Source organism: Poecilia mexicana, unplaced genomic scaffold, assembly GCF_051168715.1.
Source record: "Poecilia mexicana isolate PSO_F unplaced genomic scaffold, ASM5116871v1 scaffold_13, whole genome shotgun sequence".
Taxonomy (NCBI): Eukaryota; Metazoa; Chordata; class Actinopteri; order Cyprinodontiformes; family Poeciliidae; genus Poecilia; species Poecilia mexicana.
In genome coordinates this window covers 4078055-4093184 of record NW_028263382.1, presented here as the reverse complement: position 1 = coordinate 4093184, position 15130 = coordinate 4078055, and the positions used below count along the sequence as shown (strand labels likewise).

Here is a 15130-nt window from a genome sequence, read left to right as displayed (position 1 = left end):
GCTTTTTTTCACAGAAAAAAACAGACATGAAGCTACAGAGTCAAGCTGTTGATATTCTTAGCTGCTCTGAGAGCAGACTTCATGGCAGTTTCGATCCACCCGTGAGGAGTTGCTGTGTGTTCCCCGGCGAAGTGCACCCTTCCCTCACTCTGGAACAGTTCTCGTGCATAGTGTCCCTGCTGGTACGGCATAAACAGGGCAAAGGCTCCAAAACTGTAAGGGTCCAGGCCCCACTTCTTCACCAGACCTCCTGTGCAGAGTGGTCGGATATACTCCCCATGGATTTTCACCAAGTCCTCCAGAGCTACTGCCATCAGATCCTCCTCATTCATGCCTTGAAAAAGGGTGGAGTCATCAGAGCAGGTGTAGGAAGCCAGGAGGGCCCCTGCAGTGGTACCTGGGAACCCATGGCTGGGGTAGTAGATAAAGCGAGACGGTCGGTCGGTGATGCTTTTCCCTCCTCTGATGCCTTCTTTCTCCCAAAAGCGTTCCTTGAAACTGAGCACCACCTTTGTGGAGCTGGCATAATGAACAGAGCGCAGGGCCTCCATCTTGTTACCAGACAGAGGAGGGTAGAAGTCAACAAAGAGGGTAGCCTTGGCTGTGGCTGTAACAAGGGCATAGTCCACTGTCACTTTTGACAGGGAACCTGAGTTCCGCCAGTCTTCATATGTTACAGTCACATTAGCCCCGCCTGTTTGGTCAATTAGCTTCACTTTGGAGTTCAGCAGGATTGTGGCATTTAAAACTTGGTAGAAAGCTGTGGGGAGTTGGTCAAAACCATCTGTCACTTCAAAGTACCTGAAGAAATCACACAGAAAGAATAACTAATTAAATCGTCAAGCAGCTTCCAACAGCCCTCACAGCTCAGAGATGCTCCAGCCTCGTGGCGTCTGCGGGAGCTCCAGCAATGGGACCCATTTGCCACCGTCAACTGCACCCATCCACCAGGCGAAACACATTGATGTGTTTGGCAGTGCCCCCTGATGATGCACCAAAAATCCGGTATAGAAAGACTGATGTAGTAAGGACATATAGCTGATGGAATAACCTAGGGGCAGTGTTGTGGTACTCGAAGTTGGTCTTGGTCTCGAGACCGGTCTCAAGACCATTTTTTGATGGTCTTGGTCTCGTCTCGGACTCGTCCGCATTTGGTCTCGATCTTGTCTCGGTCTCGGGCTCTGAGGACTCGGCATTTTATTTCAAGACCAGTCGAGACCGCAACTGTGAAAATATCACTAAACGTACAGCATACTGTCCAGTTTATTTGTTAACATCTTTGATTCAGTGGATGGAAAACGCACCGATTAAAATCCAAGCAACTACGTGTTTCTCCCCCTCCCCTCCCCACCCCACCTTTCATTCACGCGCGGCGCTCCAGGACATGAGCAGTGGTTTCCTCTCAGTGGCAGAAAATGTTAGTCTAATCGTCAGTAATATAATAGCGCTGCATAAATAGTAAGAAATCCGATGGCCACAGCTAACTCAACATCGCTTCGCTTTCACACATGGTGGGGACAACGTCTAACTTTTTTCATCACTTAGAAAAGTAGCTCAAAGAAGGTAAGCTCCGTTAACGTGATGTTAGCAAAGCTAGCTGTATAGACACACATAAGCATTTGTGATGAAAAATGTTGTCACTCACTGCGCTGAATTATTATGCGGAGGTGTTGACTGACTGACTTGTCGCATATATGGGACAACGCTGTGTCCAAAAGTCTGCAATATAGTGAGGTGACATTCAGAAACAGTCGATTCTTCTCCACGGCTCTTTACTTATTAGATAGGACTGGAGTTTCACTGAGAGCAGTTGTTCTATCAGATTACCATACGCTGTCAGAATAGCATACATGCAGTGAATACCATGCCTGTGCATGCGCATTAAGAAGTCCGACCGTCAGAGGAGTTGTCGGTTCACCATACGCAGCAAGTTATGACGAAAATAAGTCATTAAATTGTTTTCAATGATAACTATATAGATATACATGTGTTGTCATGGTTTCAAAGTGTATTTAAAGCAGGTCTGGCTGCTGCTGGAGTCAGCTACAACACACGCCGTGTAAAACTCACTTAACCACTAAGTCAGGATGCCATTCAACTGTTAATAACAAAGTGTATGACGATCTACGTCATGATTCTATGTTGCTGATTAAATTGAATCTTATGGTAATGACGTGTCTGACAGATATTGCCGGTGTTCTATCAGATACCCATACGCTGTCAGGATAGCATACATGCAGCGAGTACCATGCCAGCGCATGCGCATTAAGAAGTCCGACCGTCAGTGGAGTTGTCAGTTCAGCATACGCAACAAGTTATGACAAAAATAAGTCATTAAATTGTTTAGAATATGACATAATATGATAACTAGATAGATATACATGCGTTGTCGTGGTTTCAAAGAGTATTTAAAGCAGGTCTGGCTGCAGCTGGATGCCATACTACTGTTAATAACTGTTAATAATGATCTACGTCATGATTCTATGTTGCTGATTAAATAAAATCATATGGTAATGACAGCGTATGCATGTCTGAGCTAAGCGTATGACTATCTGACAACGTATGCTGATCTGACAGAACACCGTGAGTTCGTGCTAAGCGTATGGCGATCTGACCAGACAGAACACCCGTTCTTTGTTCTTGTAATGCTCTGTGTACACTGTATCATTATTTTATTTAATTATGTACGTTGATATTTAAATTAACAAATAACTAAAACACAAGAACGAAAGAGCACGCAGACCATGCACATTGCTCTTTGATTGTTTTTGTTCAAAGTAGCAGCTGTAATGTCTGCCATGGTGTCAGACTACCTGGCTTCATGTACTGGGATAGAGAGTGAAAACAGTCACAATGAGCGCCTTCTGCTTGGTTACTTCTTGCTAGTTGCTCCTTAGTCAGTGTTCATAGTTGAGCGTTATTTACCGTCAGGGCATTGCCTCAATTGCTATGTTTAATGGTGCAGACAGTGGTGGTTTCTTACATGAGCAATATGGGCAAATGTCCAGGGCGTTATGTTTTTAGGGATGGCATGAGACCATCACACATTTTAGCACAGAAATTGAATATTTAATATTGGTTAAATGTATTAAGTATTTAATATCTAGGTGTTTTTATGGGAATATGGATCTTTCAGATTATTTTGAGAAGCAATTTCGATCATATTTTACATTTTATTGTGCCATGTAGCACGTGCCGCTGGTCTTGGTCTTGACTCGGTCTCGACTTCCCTCGGTCTTGGTCTTGACTTGGTCTCAGACCCTAAAAGTCTTGGTCTTGTCTCGGTCTCGGGTTAGGTGGTCTTGAACACAACACTGCCTAGGGGGCACAATGGAGTCAAATTACAATTTAATGATATTAGGCTCTTTAGAGGTTCACAAAAGTCAATCATGACAAGGTTGGTGCAAATCAGATGATGCATGTATAATTTAGAGACAATCATACGCATACAGCGAGGGATTGAAATTTCCCTTTCGGCCACGCTCACACAGTTCAGCCAGCAGCTAGCATTGACAGAATTCATCATCATGTCATGTATGTCACTTGTCACAGGATTAAAGCTATATGAATGAAAGATTAAAATTAAGCCATCCATCAGAAAAATGGGGGTGGCCTAATTCCTCCACAGTGCCCCCTAGAAATCTTTGCTTTGACCGCCAATCATGAAATTCAGTAAAAGTGTATCTTTCCAAGACCTACAACAAAGTTTCTTGGAAATATGGTCCAAACCCAACAGGAAGTCGGCCATTTTGGTTCAAAGCCGCCGCCCCCATTTTGTCTCTTATAAATATGTTGTATCTGAGCGAACTCCTCCTACAGCTTTTGAGATGCAGGCTTTACAATCACTCAGCCCAATCTTCAGGCAATGAAGTTCATCCATCCATTTTCTTTACACCCTTGTCCCTTAGTGGGTCGTGAGGGTTGCTGGTGCCTCTCCAGCTAACTTTCCGGGCGAGAGGCGGGGTACACCCTGGACAGGTCGCCAGTCTGTCGCAGTGCAACACAGAGACATACAACCATGCACACACACACTCACACCTAGGGACAATTTGGAGAGGCCGATTAACCAGACAGTCATGTTTTTGGACTGTGGGAGGAAACCGGAGTACCCGGAGAAAACCTACGCATGCACAGGGAGAACATGCAAACTCCATGGAGAAAGACCGGGGCCAGGAATCAAACCCAGAACCTAGGCAACAGCTCTACCAACTCCGCCACTGTGCAGCCCCATTGAAGTTCAATAGTTGTCAAAACCTTTTTCCTACATTAATGCATGTGGGCGTGGCTAAGCCTCCAATCTGAACATTTGCCATATAACATCCAAATGGAATAACTTCCACATACAATGTCCCAGCAGCATCCAACTTTCTTTGTGTAATCAGGCAAGAGCTCATCACATTCACATGATCAAATAGTAATAATAATAATAATAATAATAATAATAATAATAATAATAAATTTAAAATTTATAATGCACTTTTCATTAATAAAAACCTCAAAGTGCTACATGGTTCATCTAAAAGCATAAAATCAACAATCAAAAACAATTAAAAAAAAGACTCAAATAAAAGTGGAGAAGGCTTGTCTAAAGAGGAAAGTTTTCAAACCAGTTTTAAAATCGGACAATGATTGCGGGGCTCTCAAATAGTCCGGGAGAGAGTTCCAAAGATGAGGAGCAGCCACAGCAAATGCTCGATCACCCATAGTCCTTAGTCTTGATCAAGGAAGATGGAGAAGATTGCTGGATTGGGATCGTAGGGGTCTAGAAGTTGAGTGTGAAGTAAGGAGGTCCTTCAGGTAATCAGGTGAGGTTCCATGTAGACAGTGATGGGTGATAAGTGAAATTGTATACTGAATCCTATAGGTTACAGGAAGCCAGTGAAGCTCGTAAAGAGTTGGTGTGATGTGATCAAATTTACGAGCTCTCACTAGGATCCTGGCAGCACTGTTTTGAATGTACTGAAGCCTCTGAAGGTGTTTTTGGTGGACTCCGATGAACAGGGAGTTACAGTAGTCGAGCCTGGAGGAGACAAAGATGTGGATGAGGGTCTCACCATCAGAACGGGAGAAAGATGAACAAATTTTGGAAATATTGCGAAGATGAAAAAAACAGGTTTTAAACAAGTGCTTAATGTGATTTTCAAATGTGAGATGGGAGTCCATTCGGACGCCAAGGTTTGTAACAATGGAGGAAATGGGAATGTCTTGTCCAGAGAATGAAATACTCGTCAGAGTCGAGGATTGAAGCTGATGAGGCGTTCCAATCAGTATGGCCTCGGTTTGGAACAGTTCAGCTGAAGAAAGTTATGGGTCATCCAAGACTTAATCTCCTCCAGGCAGGACTTTAGCGCAGTAAGCGGAGGTGAAGTGGAAGGTGATCCCGTTCTAATGTAAAGTTACAAATCGTCCGCATAACAGTGAAATGAAATGTTATGCCGAGTAATGAAATAATAATGAAATAGTGACATCACCTTTCTTGTTGAAAGGTGACCCCCTTTCAATAGGAAGACACCTGTTTTTCTACTGGTTTTCTTCCTTTTACTCTATGATTCAGAGGTTTAACCCAGCGTTTAATGAAATTTAACAACAAGATGGTAAATTCTTCTCTCAACATTTGCTGCTGGTTGGACCATGTGGGCATGGCAGAGAGGCAAATTTCAATCCCTCGCCATCTGCATATGTTGGCTCCAAATCAGACATGCATTATGCGATTAGCACCAAACTTGATCTGATTGACCTTTGTTAACCTCTAGAGAGCCCAATAGCATTAAATTTTAATTTGACTCCACTGCGCCCCCTAGATAATTGCAACAATTATATCTCCTTAATAGAATAACCGATCTGCACCAGATTTTTTGTGCATCATAAAGGAAAACTGCTCAACACACTGCCTAGTGGACCGGTGCGCGAACTGCGCATGGGCATTGATTATGGCGAGTGGGTGGCATTGCCGGAGTGGGGCTGACCTGTTTTTTATTGAAAAAAATTTAACAAGCTATCACTGCTTGACCTTTTTTTTGTTTTGTAAAAAATAACTTATGGCTTGACTTTACTGTTCTTAAAACTGACTGTCTAAAATAAATTAGAGTGGTTTAAATTGGATAGATTTGTTTAATTAATCCAATGAAACATAAACAATTTCAATTACTTATCTCAGTTATGTCAACTGGTTCCACTAAACTAGGTTGTTTAACTTGATCATGAGAATATTAAATTCAGTCAGCAAAATCCAAGAACTTTAATAAAACTCAATGTTCAAAATGTTACTGTTGAAAAAAACTATTTTCCTAAGTTACAGAATAAGTAATTTTGTTTTAGTTTTTCAATCAGTATTTCAGAGTAACAATATACTGACCAGATGTTAAACCCTCTGTTTGAAGAACAAGTTACCTTTTGTTTTATTCCAATGTACAAAGGGTTTGTTCTACAGCTATGATGGTAGTTATAAGTAGTTCAGTGTGATTCACTTCATTTGAGATAAGACTTAATATCAGTGACTCTTAGCATTGCATTTGACACTGTAATAACACTAAATGGCATCTTTATAATTGTTGCTACTAGTTTCACTTTACTTGAGGTAAGAGATAATATTAATGACACTGTAATAACACTTAATGACATATTCATAACTTGTGCTACTTGTTCCACTTTACTTGATGTAAAAAAATTGTTATTGACTCTGTTATTAAATAATTTGACAGTATAATAAAGTTTAATGAAATCTTTATTGTTGGTCCTACTTGTTTTGCTTTATTTCAGGTAGTGCGAATATTAATCACTGTTTTGTTAAAGCTTTTGATAGTGTAATAACAATTAAATCATTATGACTACTATTATGACATATTTATAACATATGATTCTTGGTTAATGTCAAGTTGTCATAACGAAGACATTTTGAATAATGTCAACTTTGTATTAAAAGTGTCATGATTTACCGAATGACACTTTATGACAACAGTCATAGATATTCATGAAGACTTACTGATGTTCATGACAGGTGTTATGTCATGTTTATGATGGTGTCATGTTAGTCTTATTCACGCCCCTTCAAATAAAGTGTTACCAGTGTTGGTAACGGAGTAAGACAGGGAAGTATACTGTCCCCTTACCTTTTTAACATCTATATGGATGAACTGTCAAAGTGTCTGAATTGTTGTAAAACAGTTGATGACCACATAATCAATCACATACTGTATGCAGATGATCTGGTAATCCTATGCCCAGATAGTGCTGACCTTCAACAATTACTAAGGGTCTGTTCCCAATATGGTTATGACTTTGACATCAGATATAACGCTAAGAAAAGCAATGTTATAATTGTTAGATAACCCTTAATAACCTGATAACCCCTGACTTCTCTTTATCTGGTACTGTTCTCAACATAAGCAGTGAAGTGAAATATTTGGGACATTACATAAATGATGACCTCTCTGATGATTGTGACATCTATAGGCAGTATCGTATGATGTATGCAGAAGCTAATATTCTCATCAGAAGGTTCGGTATGTGTTCGTCCTATGTAAAGATAGCTCTTTTTAAAGCTTTTTGTACTCCACTGCAGAAACTTTATGTGGCCTACAATGACATCATGAGGCTCCTATTCAAAGTGCCATGGAGTAGTGCTTGTCATATATTTGTACATAATGCTGTACCCACATGTGCAGCTGTGCTCATGAATCTTATGTATGAATGTAGGTGTAGATTATATGTGTCATGCAATAATATAATTGCAATTTTAGCAAACCCTGCACTGAGTACAGTGAGATTTTCATCAAGATTGTGTAATCCCTGGCGACATCATTTATTTGTTATTCAGTGAATAATTGTCATGATTTGTTGTAGAAGATGGTGAGGTAGACGTGGTGGACCCAGGTTGAAGTGAGAAAAATGATGATTTAATGATAACAGAATACAGAATCCAGGCAGTACAGGTGAGCAGAGGCAAGGAGCTCAGACACTGGTAGCAACTGGAAACAATGCAGAGACATGATATGAACAAACGGCAGAATAGACAAGGACCCAGCAAGGAACAAGAGACACAGGTGGATTTAAATACACAGAGGGTAATCAGAGAACAATCAAGATGTAGACAGGACAACACATAGACTCAACTGAACATATAAACCTAAATAAACACACAGAAAACCCAAATCCTCACAATAATATTATGTTTCGTATTCATTTTCATTTTGTATTTTTTTCTGTTTCTTATGTTGTTTGTTTTATCTATTATGGACCTTCTTATGTGTCTGGAATAAAGATATGATGATGGTGATAAACAAACTTAAGTCTAAAGTGTTGGATTTTCTTTACTGAATTTATTTGTCTTTACTTAAATGATTATGTTGAAAATAAATGTGTAACACTCTTTAGATTTAAGATAAGATATTCCTTTATTAATCCCACAGTGGGAAAATTTACATTGTTACATTGTTACTAGGTTTAGTAGTACCAGTTACCTTGGTTAAGTAAGTTCAACATTTTATTTCTTAGAGTGGTCTCTTGCCTATAAGGTTTTCTTTGCTCTACTGCTGAACCTTTCAGCTTTTTGTCCAGCTTCTTTCTTAAGCCAATCAACTATTTTGTTGATCCTGTAGACCTCTTCCTCCTTACTCTAAAAAAAGATTTACCTGGTCTCACAATGCCAGTTGCTAGTTTCCTTGAAGTTCCTAGACATCCAATCTTAATTTCATGTAACTGTACAGAAAATCTTACTGTGTGTTGTCACTGATGTCGGTCTGTATGTACAGCATCTCTGTCAAGGACGTGTAGAAGAGGCTGTTTTCATTGAGGATGTCGCCGATCATCCTCAAAGCGCCGCGGCTCAGGTTGCCCTCCTTCACCAAATATTCCTGCACATCACAGGCCATTACTGTATGTTATGTTTGGAAGTCAGGACGAGGTAGAAGGACGAGTAGACAAAGAACTCTTCTTAACAGCGTTTATTCTTAACTTGTTCAGCAGTACAGTAACATCAGGTATTCCTTTCCTCCATCTTATCTCTTCTTCTTCTCTCTACAATCAGTACAGGTGTACTGTTCTCGTACACCACCTGTTTGTGTTTCACCTAACATTCTCACATTGCTCCAACTTATTCATACCTTCACTGTGTAGGAGTCATATTTATTCAGCATTCCACTGCAGCCCAATGCCTTTAGGTCATCCCTCACCTGGACACAGATTACAAGCCATCCACTGAACACGTCAGCCATAACAAGCATAGCAATAAAATTTTTCAGTCCTCTGAATCTCTATAGACCTTCCAGAGTGTCTGACTGAAGAGTTCAGCAGCTGACTTCCCCTTCTCTCTGTCATGCAAACTGTAGTTGAGCACGCTGGGATTGTTTTCTACGGTGTAGGTTTTGTGTAGGCCTCCGTTTACCAAGTAGTAGGTGTTGATGTCATCTTGGATGAAGGGATTCAGTGGGATTTTCAATTTGGAGATAAAGGAAAGTAGAATCCTGTGATATAAACACAATGGGATCAACTTTTGTCCATGATGGAGAAATTTCCTATATTCTTTTAAGTGATAAAATAGTATTGGCATGCTTACCTAATGCGTAACTATAATCAGGTGAAAGTACTCCCTTTTTGAATTCTATGGTTCGACTATGCCTTTATTAGCTAAACAAAGATAAAGCCAAGATGAAAAGCTATAAAAAACTAAGTGCATGAAGAGGAAGTTGTCTTTTTTTTGCATATTGTCACTTTCTCAGAATAATGGACTATATCATGTTTTGACAAGTGATTTTTTTTCTTCTTTTTTTTTATTGCCAAAATCATCTTTTGGTAAAGAGGTGGTAATTTCTTTCCAAAAATAACTTGGCAAAAATGACTGAGGTCATTATTTTAGGAAGGTGGCGATATGACAATTAGTCTCTCAGATCATTGTGCATTAGTGATTAGGCGGTTCAGCCTGTGGAGGAGATGTCGTGTTTGCCTCGTAGTCACACATCACGCTTATTTTTATGTATGTTGAAACCATTAAATCAAATTTAACAGCATTGATATTCTCTATAAACAAATGTTACATTTATATACATGTGGTGTGTGTTAAAATATTAGCATTTAACACAAAAACACAGTGGACTGCTGGTGGACCATCTCAGCGCCCCGACCACCGGACTTAGCAGGTTTTCTTGGGGTAAAGCTCTGAGTATCATCATAAATAACATAAAACATGCTGACTGAGGCCTGTGAAGTCTGATATGAAGCACTTGCTGTTTGTTTGTTTGTTTTTTTTTGTAAATTCTTTGCAATATGAATTTGTCAGCCTGTTCACTCCTTGAAGGATTATCAAAGTCTTAACTGTTTTCCATTTGGGAACAATCTTTCTCACTAAAAAATTATGGATTTCAAATAGTTTGGAAATGACCTTATGACCCATGACAGGTGTAATACCAATTTCCTTCCTGGAGTTAATTGCTGATTTTTTACTTTCTTGGTACATAAATATCCAAGTGGACTAATAGCAACCTCTGAAACATCAGAGTTTAAAAGAGCCTTCTTAATGGCTAGTAAAGTGGATCTTCTCACTGCTTCTTCCCCTTTGCAATCACTTATAAGAGTTAATTAAACTTTTAACTACCATGAGGTTTTGCGAGTTTTTCACGGCTAAGAAATATGTTAAATCATACCAATATCCTATATAGACAAGATAAGGCTTTAATATATTCTGATGCATAAAAACCTAGAATTTGTTTTTTAACCACAGATAAATTCACTACTCACTTATGGAAGCTTGGGATCCTCATGGCTCCCACTTCTGCATACCAGCCTTCTCTTCTGTTCCTGAAGGTCTCCACCCGTCCTCCGATTCGCTCACTAGCTTCTATTATGGTCACCTTTTTAATCCATAGATAGGGAAACATAATCATCACTGTGGAAACATCATCCACTGCCACCCTATTTGCACTTGAAAAGGTCAGTGCCAGCCTCAACATCTGGGGACTGACCAGATGTTGGTCAGTCCCCAACATCTGGTCAGTTGGTTCTGGTACAAGACTAACATGTACCAGAACCAGATAATTCCTGTACAGTATTTAGAATCATTGTAATCCACACAAATATGGAAAGAAGAAAAACAATGATGAATGTATATAAAAAGAAAAGGTATAACACTATACACACACACACACACACACACACACACACACATATATATATATATATATGTGTGTGTGTGTGTGTGTGTGTGTGTGTGTGTATGTATGTATCATTGACGTGCGGTGAGGCACTGACTTACGATTATATAGACACCATGTATGTTATTGGACGTACGGAAATTTCGCGCAGGCGTACAACGCTGGGGGGCAAAAAGACTAATCTTTTACATGTAATCCATAGCCACGTTAACTCAGTGAAACTTAGAAATGTCGGTATTAATTTCGTGCTATGATCCACAGCAAAGGGAAAGGGCGAGAAAGCACTTTCTCGCTCTGTATCCGCCGAGCTACACGCAGACTCGTTGCCATAGCAACTGACAACAATGCCACTTCATCATGTTTTAGGCTTTAACACCAAAAAAATAGATTAGCTACCGCTTCTACTTTACTGAATTACTTAGACATACAAACTGTAGCCCACAAAACGCACATTTCATTTAAAAAAGTAAACCTTACCTTACCTTTACTTATCAATGAAATCCATTCACCGCTAATTCTGTACAAAAATATCCGTTCATCCAAAGCCAAGTCTATCCTCGGCATGTCATTTCTACTCCGTTTAAGAATCATCAAACTGTCTCGAAGCAAAACTTTCAGCTCCGGTGTTGGTCTTTTATTGTCTCCTGCTTCAATTGAAAATCCACTTTAGAAAACTGTGTAAGGGTAGAAATGTAGTCTTTCATGTTGACGTCGGAAGAGATAAGAAAACAAATATATCGCTGTACTTTACTTATTTACTGTGTGGCTAGCTCCATGGCTAGCTCACTGTGTCTTACTCTACAGTTGTGCAGTCACAATATCTGGGATCATGAGCGCCCCCTGCCATGAGGCAAGAGAACTGCTTGCCTCACCTCGAGTCTGTTTTCTGCCGTTTCTAATCGCTCCTCCGCACACAAAACACGATACACACAGTTGGTGACAAAAAAAACACTGTACATTATTGACATAAGCTAGATTATGGAAAATCAGTCCATATATTAAATGTTTTTTTAGCCATTTTATTGCTGGCGTACAGACAGGAGGACCTGCTCTCATAGAATGGCAGCCAGTGCAGTTAGAGAGGTTGATCAATCCCAGGTGAGGCTCAGCTTCCTGCTGCCTCACCGGCTTCTGCATGGGAAAATGCGAAAATCCAGCGATTTTGAAGAAAAAATCATCAGAATTGGTTAAGCTAAGTAAAAAATAGATACTCTATAGTACAAATCACAGGGTGAAAATGGCAATATAAATGATTTTATTATTATATATTATTTTTTTCCATGACGATAGTGAGGCTCAGCCTCACCTGCCTCCCCTGACCGCACGTATATATATATATATATATATATATATATATATATATATATATATATATATATATATATATATATATATATATACTGCTCAAAAAAATAAAGGGAACACTCAAATAACACATCCTAGATCTGAATGAATGAAATATTCTCATTGAATACTTTATTCTGTACAAAGTTGAATGTGCTGACAACAAAATCACACAAAAATCATCAATGGAAATCAAATTTATTAACCAATGGAGGCCTGGATTTGGAGCCACACACAAAATTAAAGTGAAATGTTCCCTTTATTTTTTTGAGCAGTATATATTGCCTGTGCTCTCCCTCTTAACCCCCCAACTTTAAAAGTCTAGCTCCACCACTGTCTTTCCCCACCCATCCAACCTTATGTCCTGCATCTTCTAACACCTTGGCAGCGGTCAGTCCAGCCATGCCCCCACCGATGACTGCCACATGTCGAGGCATCCTGGCAGCCGGGAGTCCGTTCGTCACAATGTCCAGGAGCTCTCTGTAGTCAGCGTCCTGGAGACACTCATAGAGAGGGTCTCCTATGATCCCGCTGGCTGCCAAAACCACAACTCCAACTAGAACCAGCGGAGCTGAGAAACAGAGACATAAACAACTTAAACCCCCTTCCCTCTGTTTTCCTTCATTTAAAGGAGTACAAAGTAATGAGTTGTCTCCAAGGTCACATTAAAACTAACAAAAACTGAAACCCTAATCCTAACCCTAACATTTTCATTAATTAAAATATATAAAAAAATTAATTAATGAGGAAAAAATATAACTGGAACTATGTTGTGCATTTATAAACCTAACTAAAACAAACAGAAATTACAATAGGCCTTCGCCAACGCTTCGGTGCTCGGGCCTAATTATATAATGTCCTTCATGTTTGTGCTTATGAATTAATTTACTAGCCTTTCGAATGGTTTAATTTAATTTCCCTCATACAAGCAGTTTATTTTAGCTGCCGATAAATTACATAGTCCTGCTGGCAGCAGTCTGTAAAATAACAGTAAAGGTTTGTAGAAAACACTAGACACTCATTTTTCAATAATATTTCAATACAGTTACTGAAAATGATTTCTTCTGTTAAGTATTCCAATTGATCTATTCATAATTACAATATAATTCTTTGACTTCTTTATTTCTGCAACCAACAATTAACCAAATTATGAAAAACTAAAAATATAAAAACTAAACTAAAACTAAACAATATTTAGCTGATAACTACAAATCAGTAAATTCACTCTAAAAACTAATTTGAACTAACTGAATTAGACAAACAAAAATTCACAACAAAATAAAACTAATCTATAACTAAAAACCCCAAACTATTATAACTGTAGTTGCGACAAATTGTATGATGTCTGATTGTAGCTATATATTGTCACCTTCCTGAAATAATGGCCTATGTCATTTTTTCGTGAAAAGTAATTTTAGAAAAAAAAGAATCACCAACTCTGTCTTTCCAAAAAAAATCTTATGGCAAAAAAAACAAACAAACAAAAAAGAAAACCACTTTTGGCAAAGAATGACTTAGGCTGTTATTTTAGGAAGGTGACAATATGCAACTGTAAAACCTACCGTATTTGCACAGAGCCATGTGAGGCATCATCTGGAGAGCAGAACTCCACAATTTGGACCTCCTCCCTCTGCTGTGTGTGATGACACTCAGAGAGGAAACAGAAACCTAACAAATACAAGCCTGATTTAGGTTTGCAGAGAGACAATCGAGCTAAATGAACAACTGAGTGTTTCACTGAATTAGATATTTAAAAAAACACGCAATATGATACAAAACCTGATAATTTTTGCATTTTTCCAATTGAAATAAAAAAATAAGTATCATCCCTTCCAAGCTACATTAACTCACCTCTGTCAAAGGAAATGTATGGTAAGTAGTTGGAGCTCTGGGCATGACGGAGCAGCAATGACCCCGAGGCTAAAGTATCAGAGCGGTGAGGCTGACTGGGAAACCTGAGGAGCACAGTGTGTGTCATGCTGCACACAAGGTCATTTTTGTGATGGCTCCCTCAGGTCTTCCAGAAATATTTTCCCACACCGGCTCGAGAGTCAACCACACTGAACAAATCAGATTAGTGAGGGAACACAAGTCATCAGCACACCTCATTTCCTCCATCTTCCCTCATTCCAGGATCTGACCTGAAAGTGCTGCTTTGGATCTGTCCAAGAAATGCTCCAGCTCAACTTTCAGACACCCCCATTCCTCCAAACAGTCAGTTAATAAAGATTGCTAGAAACATAAATTGGTGCTTACTCACCAGAGAGAGAATGTGAGACTAGATTCACCCACTTCTCTGTTTGTCTTCCACAGAGCTGGAAACAGATGGTTTTTGAAAGCAAATGAAAGCAAAAGCAGGGTTGGAGTTTCATTTTCCTGACTTCAGACCTAAAAAACAAAACAAACAACAACAACAAAAAAAACCCTGCACAAAACAAATAAGTGCTGGGGATTTTTTTACGAGCAGTCACGGGGAAAAGAAAGTACAAATTCTTTCCATTCCAAGATTTGACTTGTCTAAGTAATAAAAATTATCTGGTAATGACCTGTAAAATTATTTCATATAAACTGTACATCATGTTAGATAATTAAATTCTGTCCTTATATTTTAACTTTTTATACTGAACAAAAATTAGGTATAA

General features: G+C 39.1%; 1 protein-coding gene across 1 annotated transcript; it reads right to left on the bottom strand.

Annotated features, from left to right (window-relative positions):
* Positions 1-32: 32 nt before the first annotated feature.
* Positions 33-14150, bottom strand: il4i1 (interleukin 4 induced 1). Its single transcript, XM_088011494.1, has 7 exons — positions 14051-14150; positions 12845-13059; positions 10732-10844; positions 9260-9461; positions 9102-9170; positions 8716-8852; positions 33-801 (listed from the first exon to the last, which is right to left on the bottom strand). Exons 1-7 carry the CDS (start codon positions 14079-14081, stop codon positions 33-35), a joined length of 1536 nt encoding a protein of 511 aa, XP_087867620.1. The 5' UTR covers positions 14082-14150.
* Positions 14151-15130: the final 980 nt, after the last annotated feature.

Coding starts and splice junctions, on each gene's coding strand:
- il4i1 (XM_088011494.1), bottom strand. CDS start 14,081: ATGATGCCTCACATGGCTCTGTGCAAATACG. Junction 9,171..9,259: donor TCAGTCAGACACTCTGGAAG/GTCTATAGAGAT, acceptor ATCTGTGTCCAG/GTGAGGGATGACCTAAAGGC. Junction 802..8,715: donor GACATCAGTGACAACACACA/GTAAGATTTTCT, acceptor TGATTTCTTCAG/GTACTTTGAAGTGACAGATG.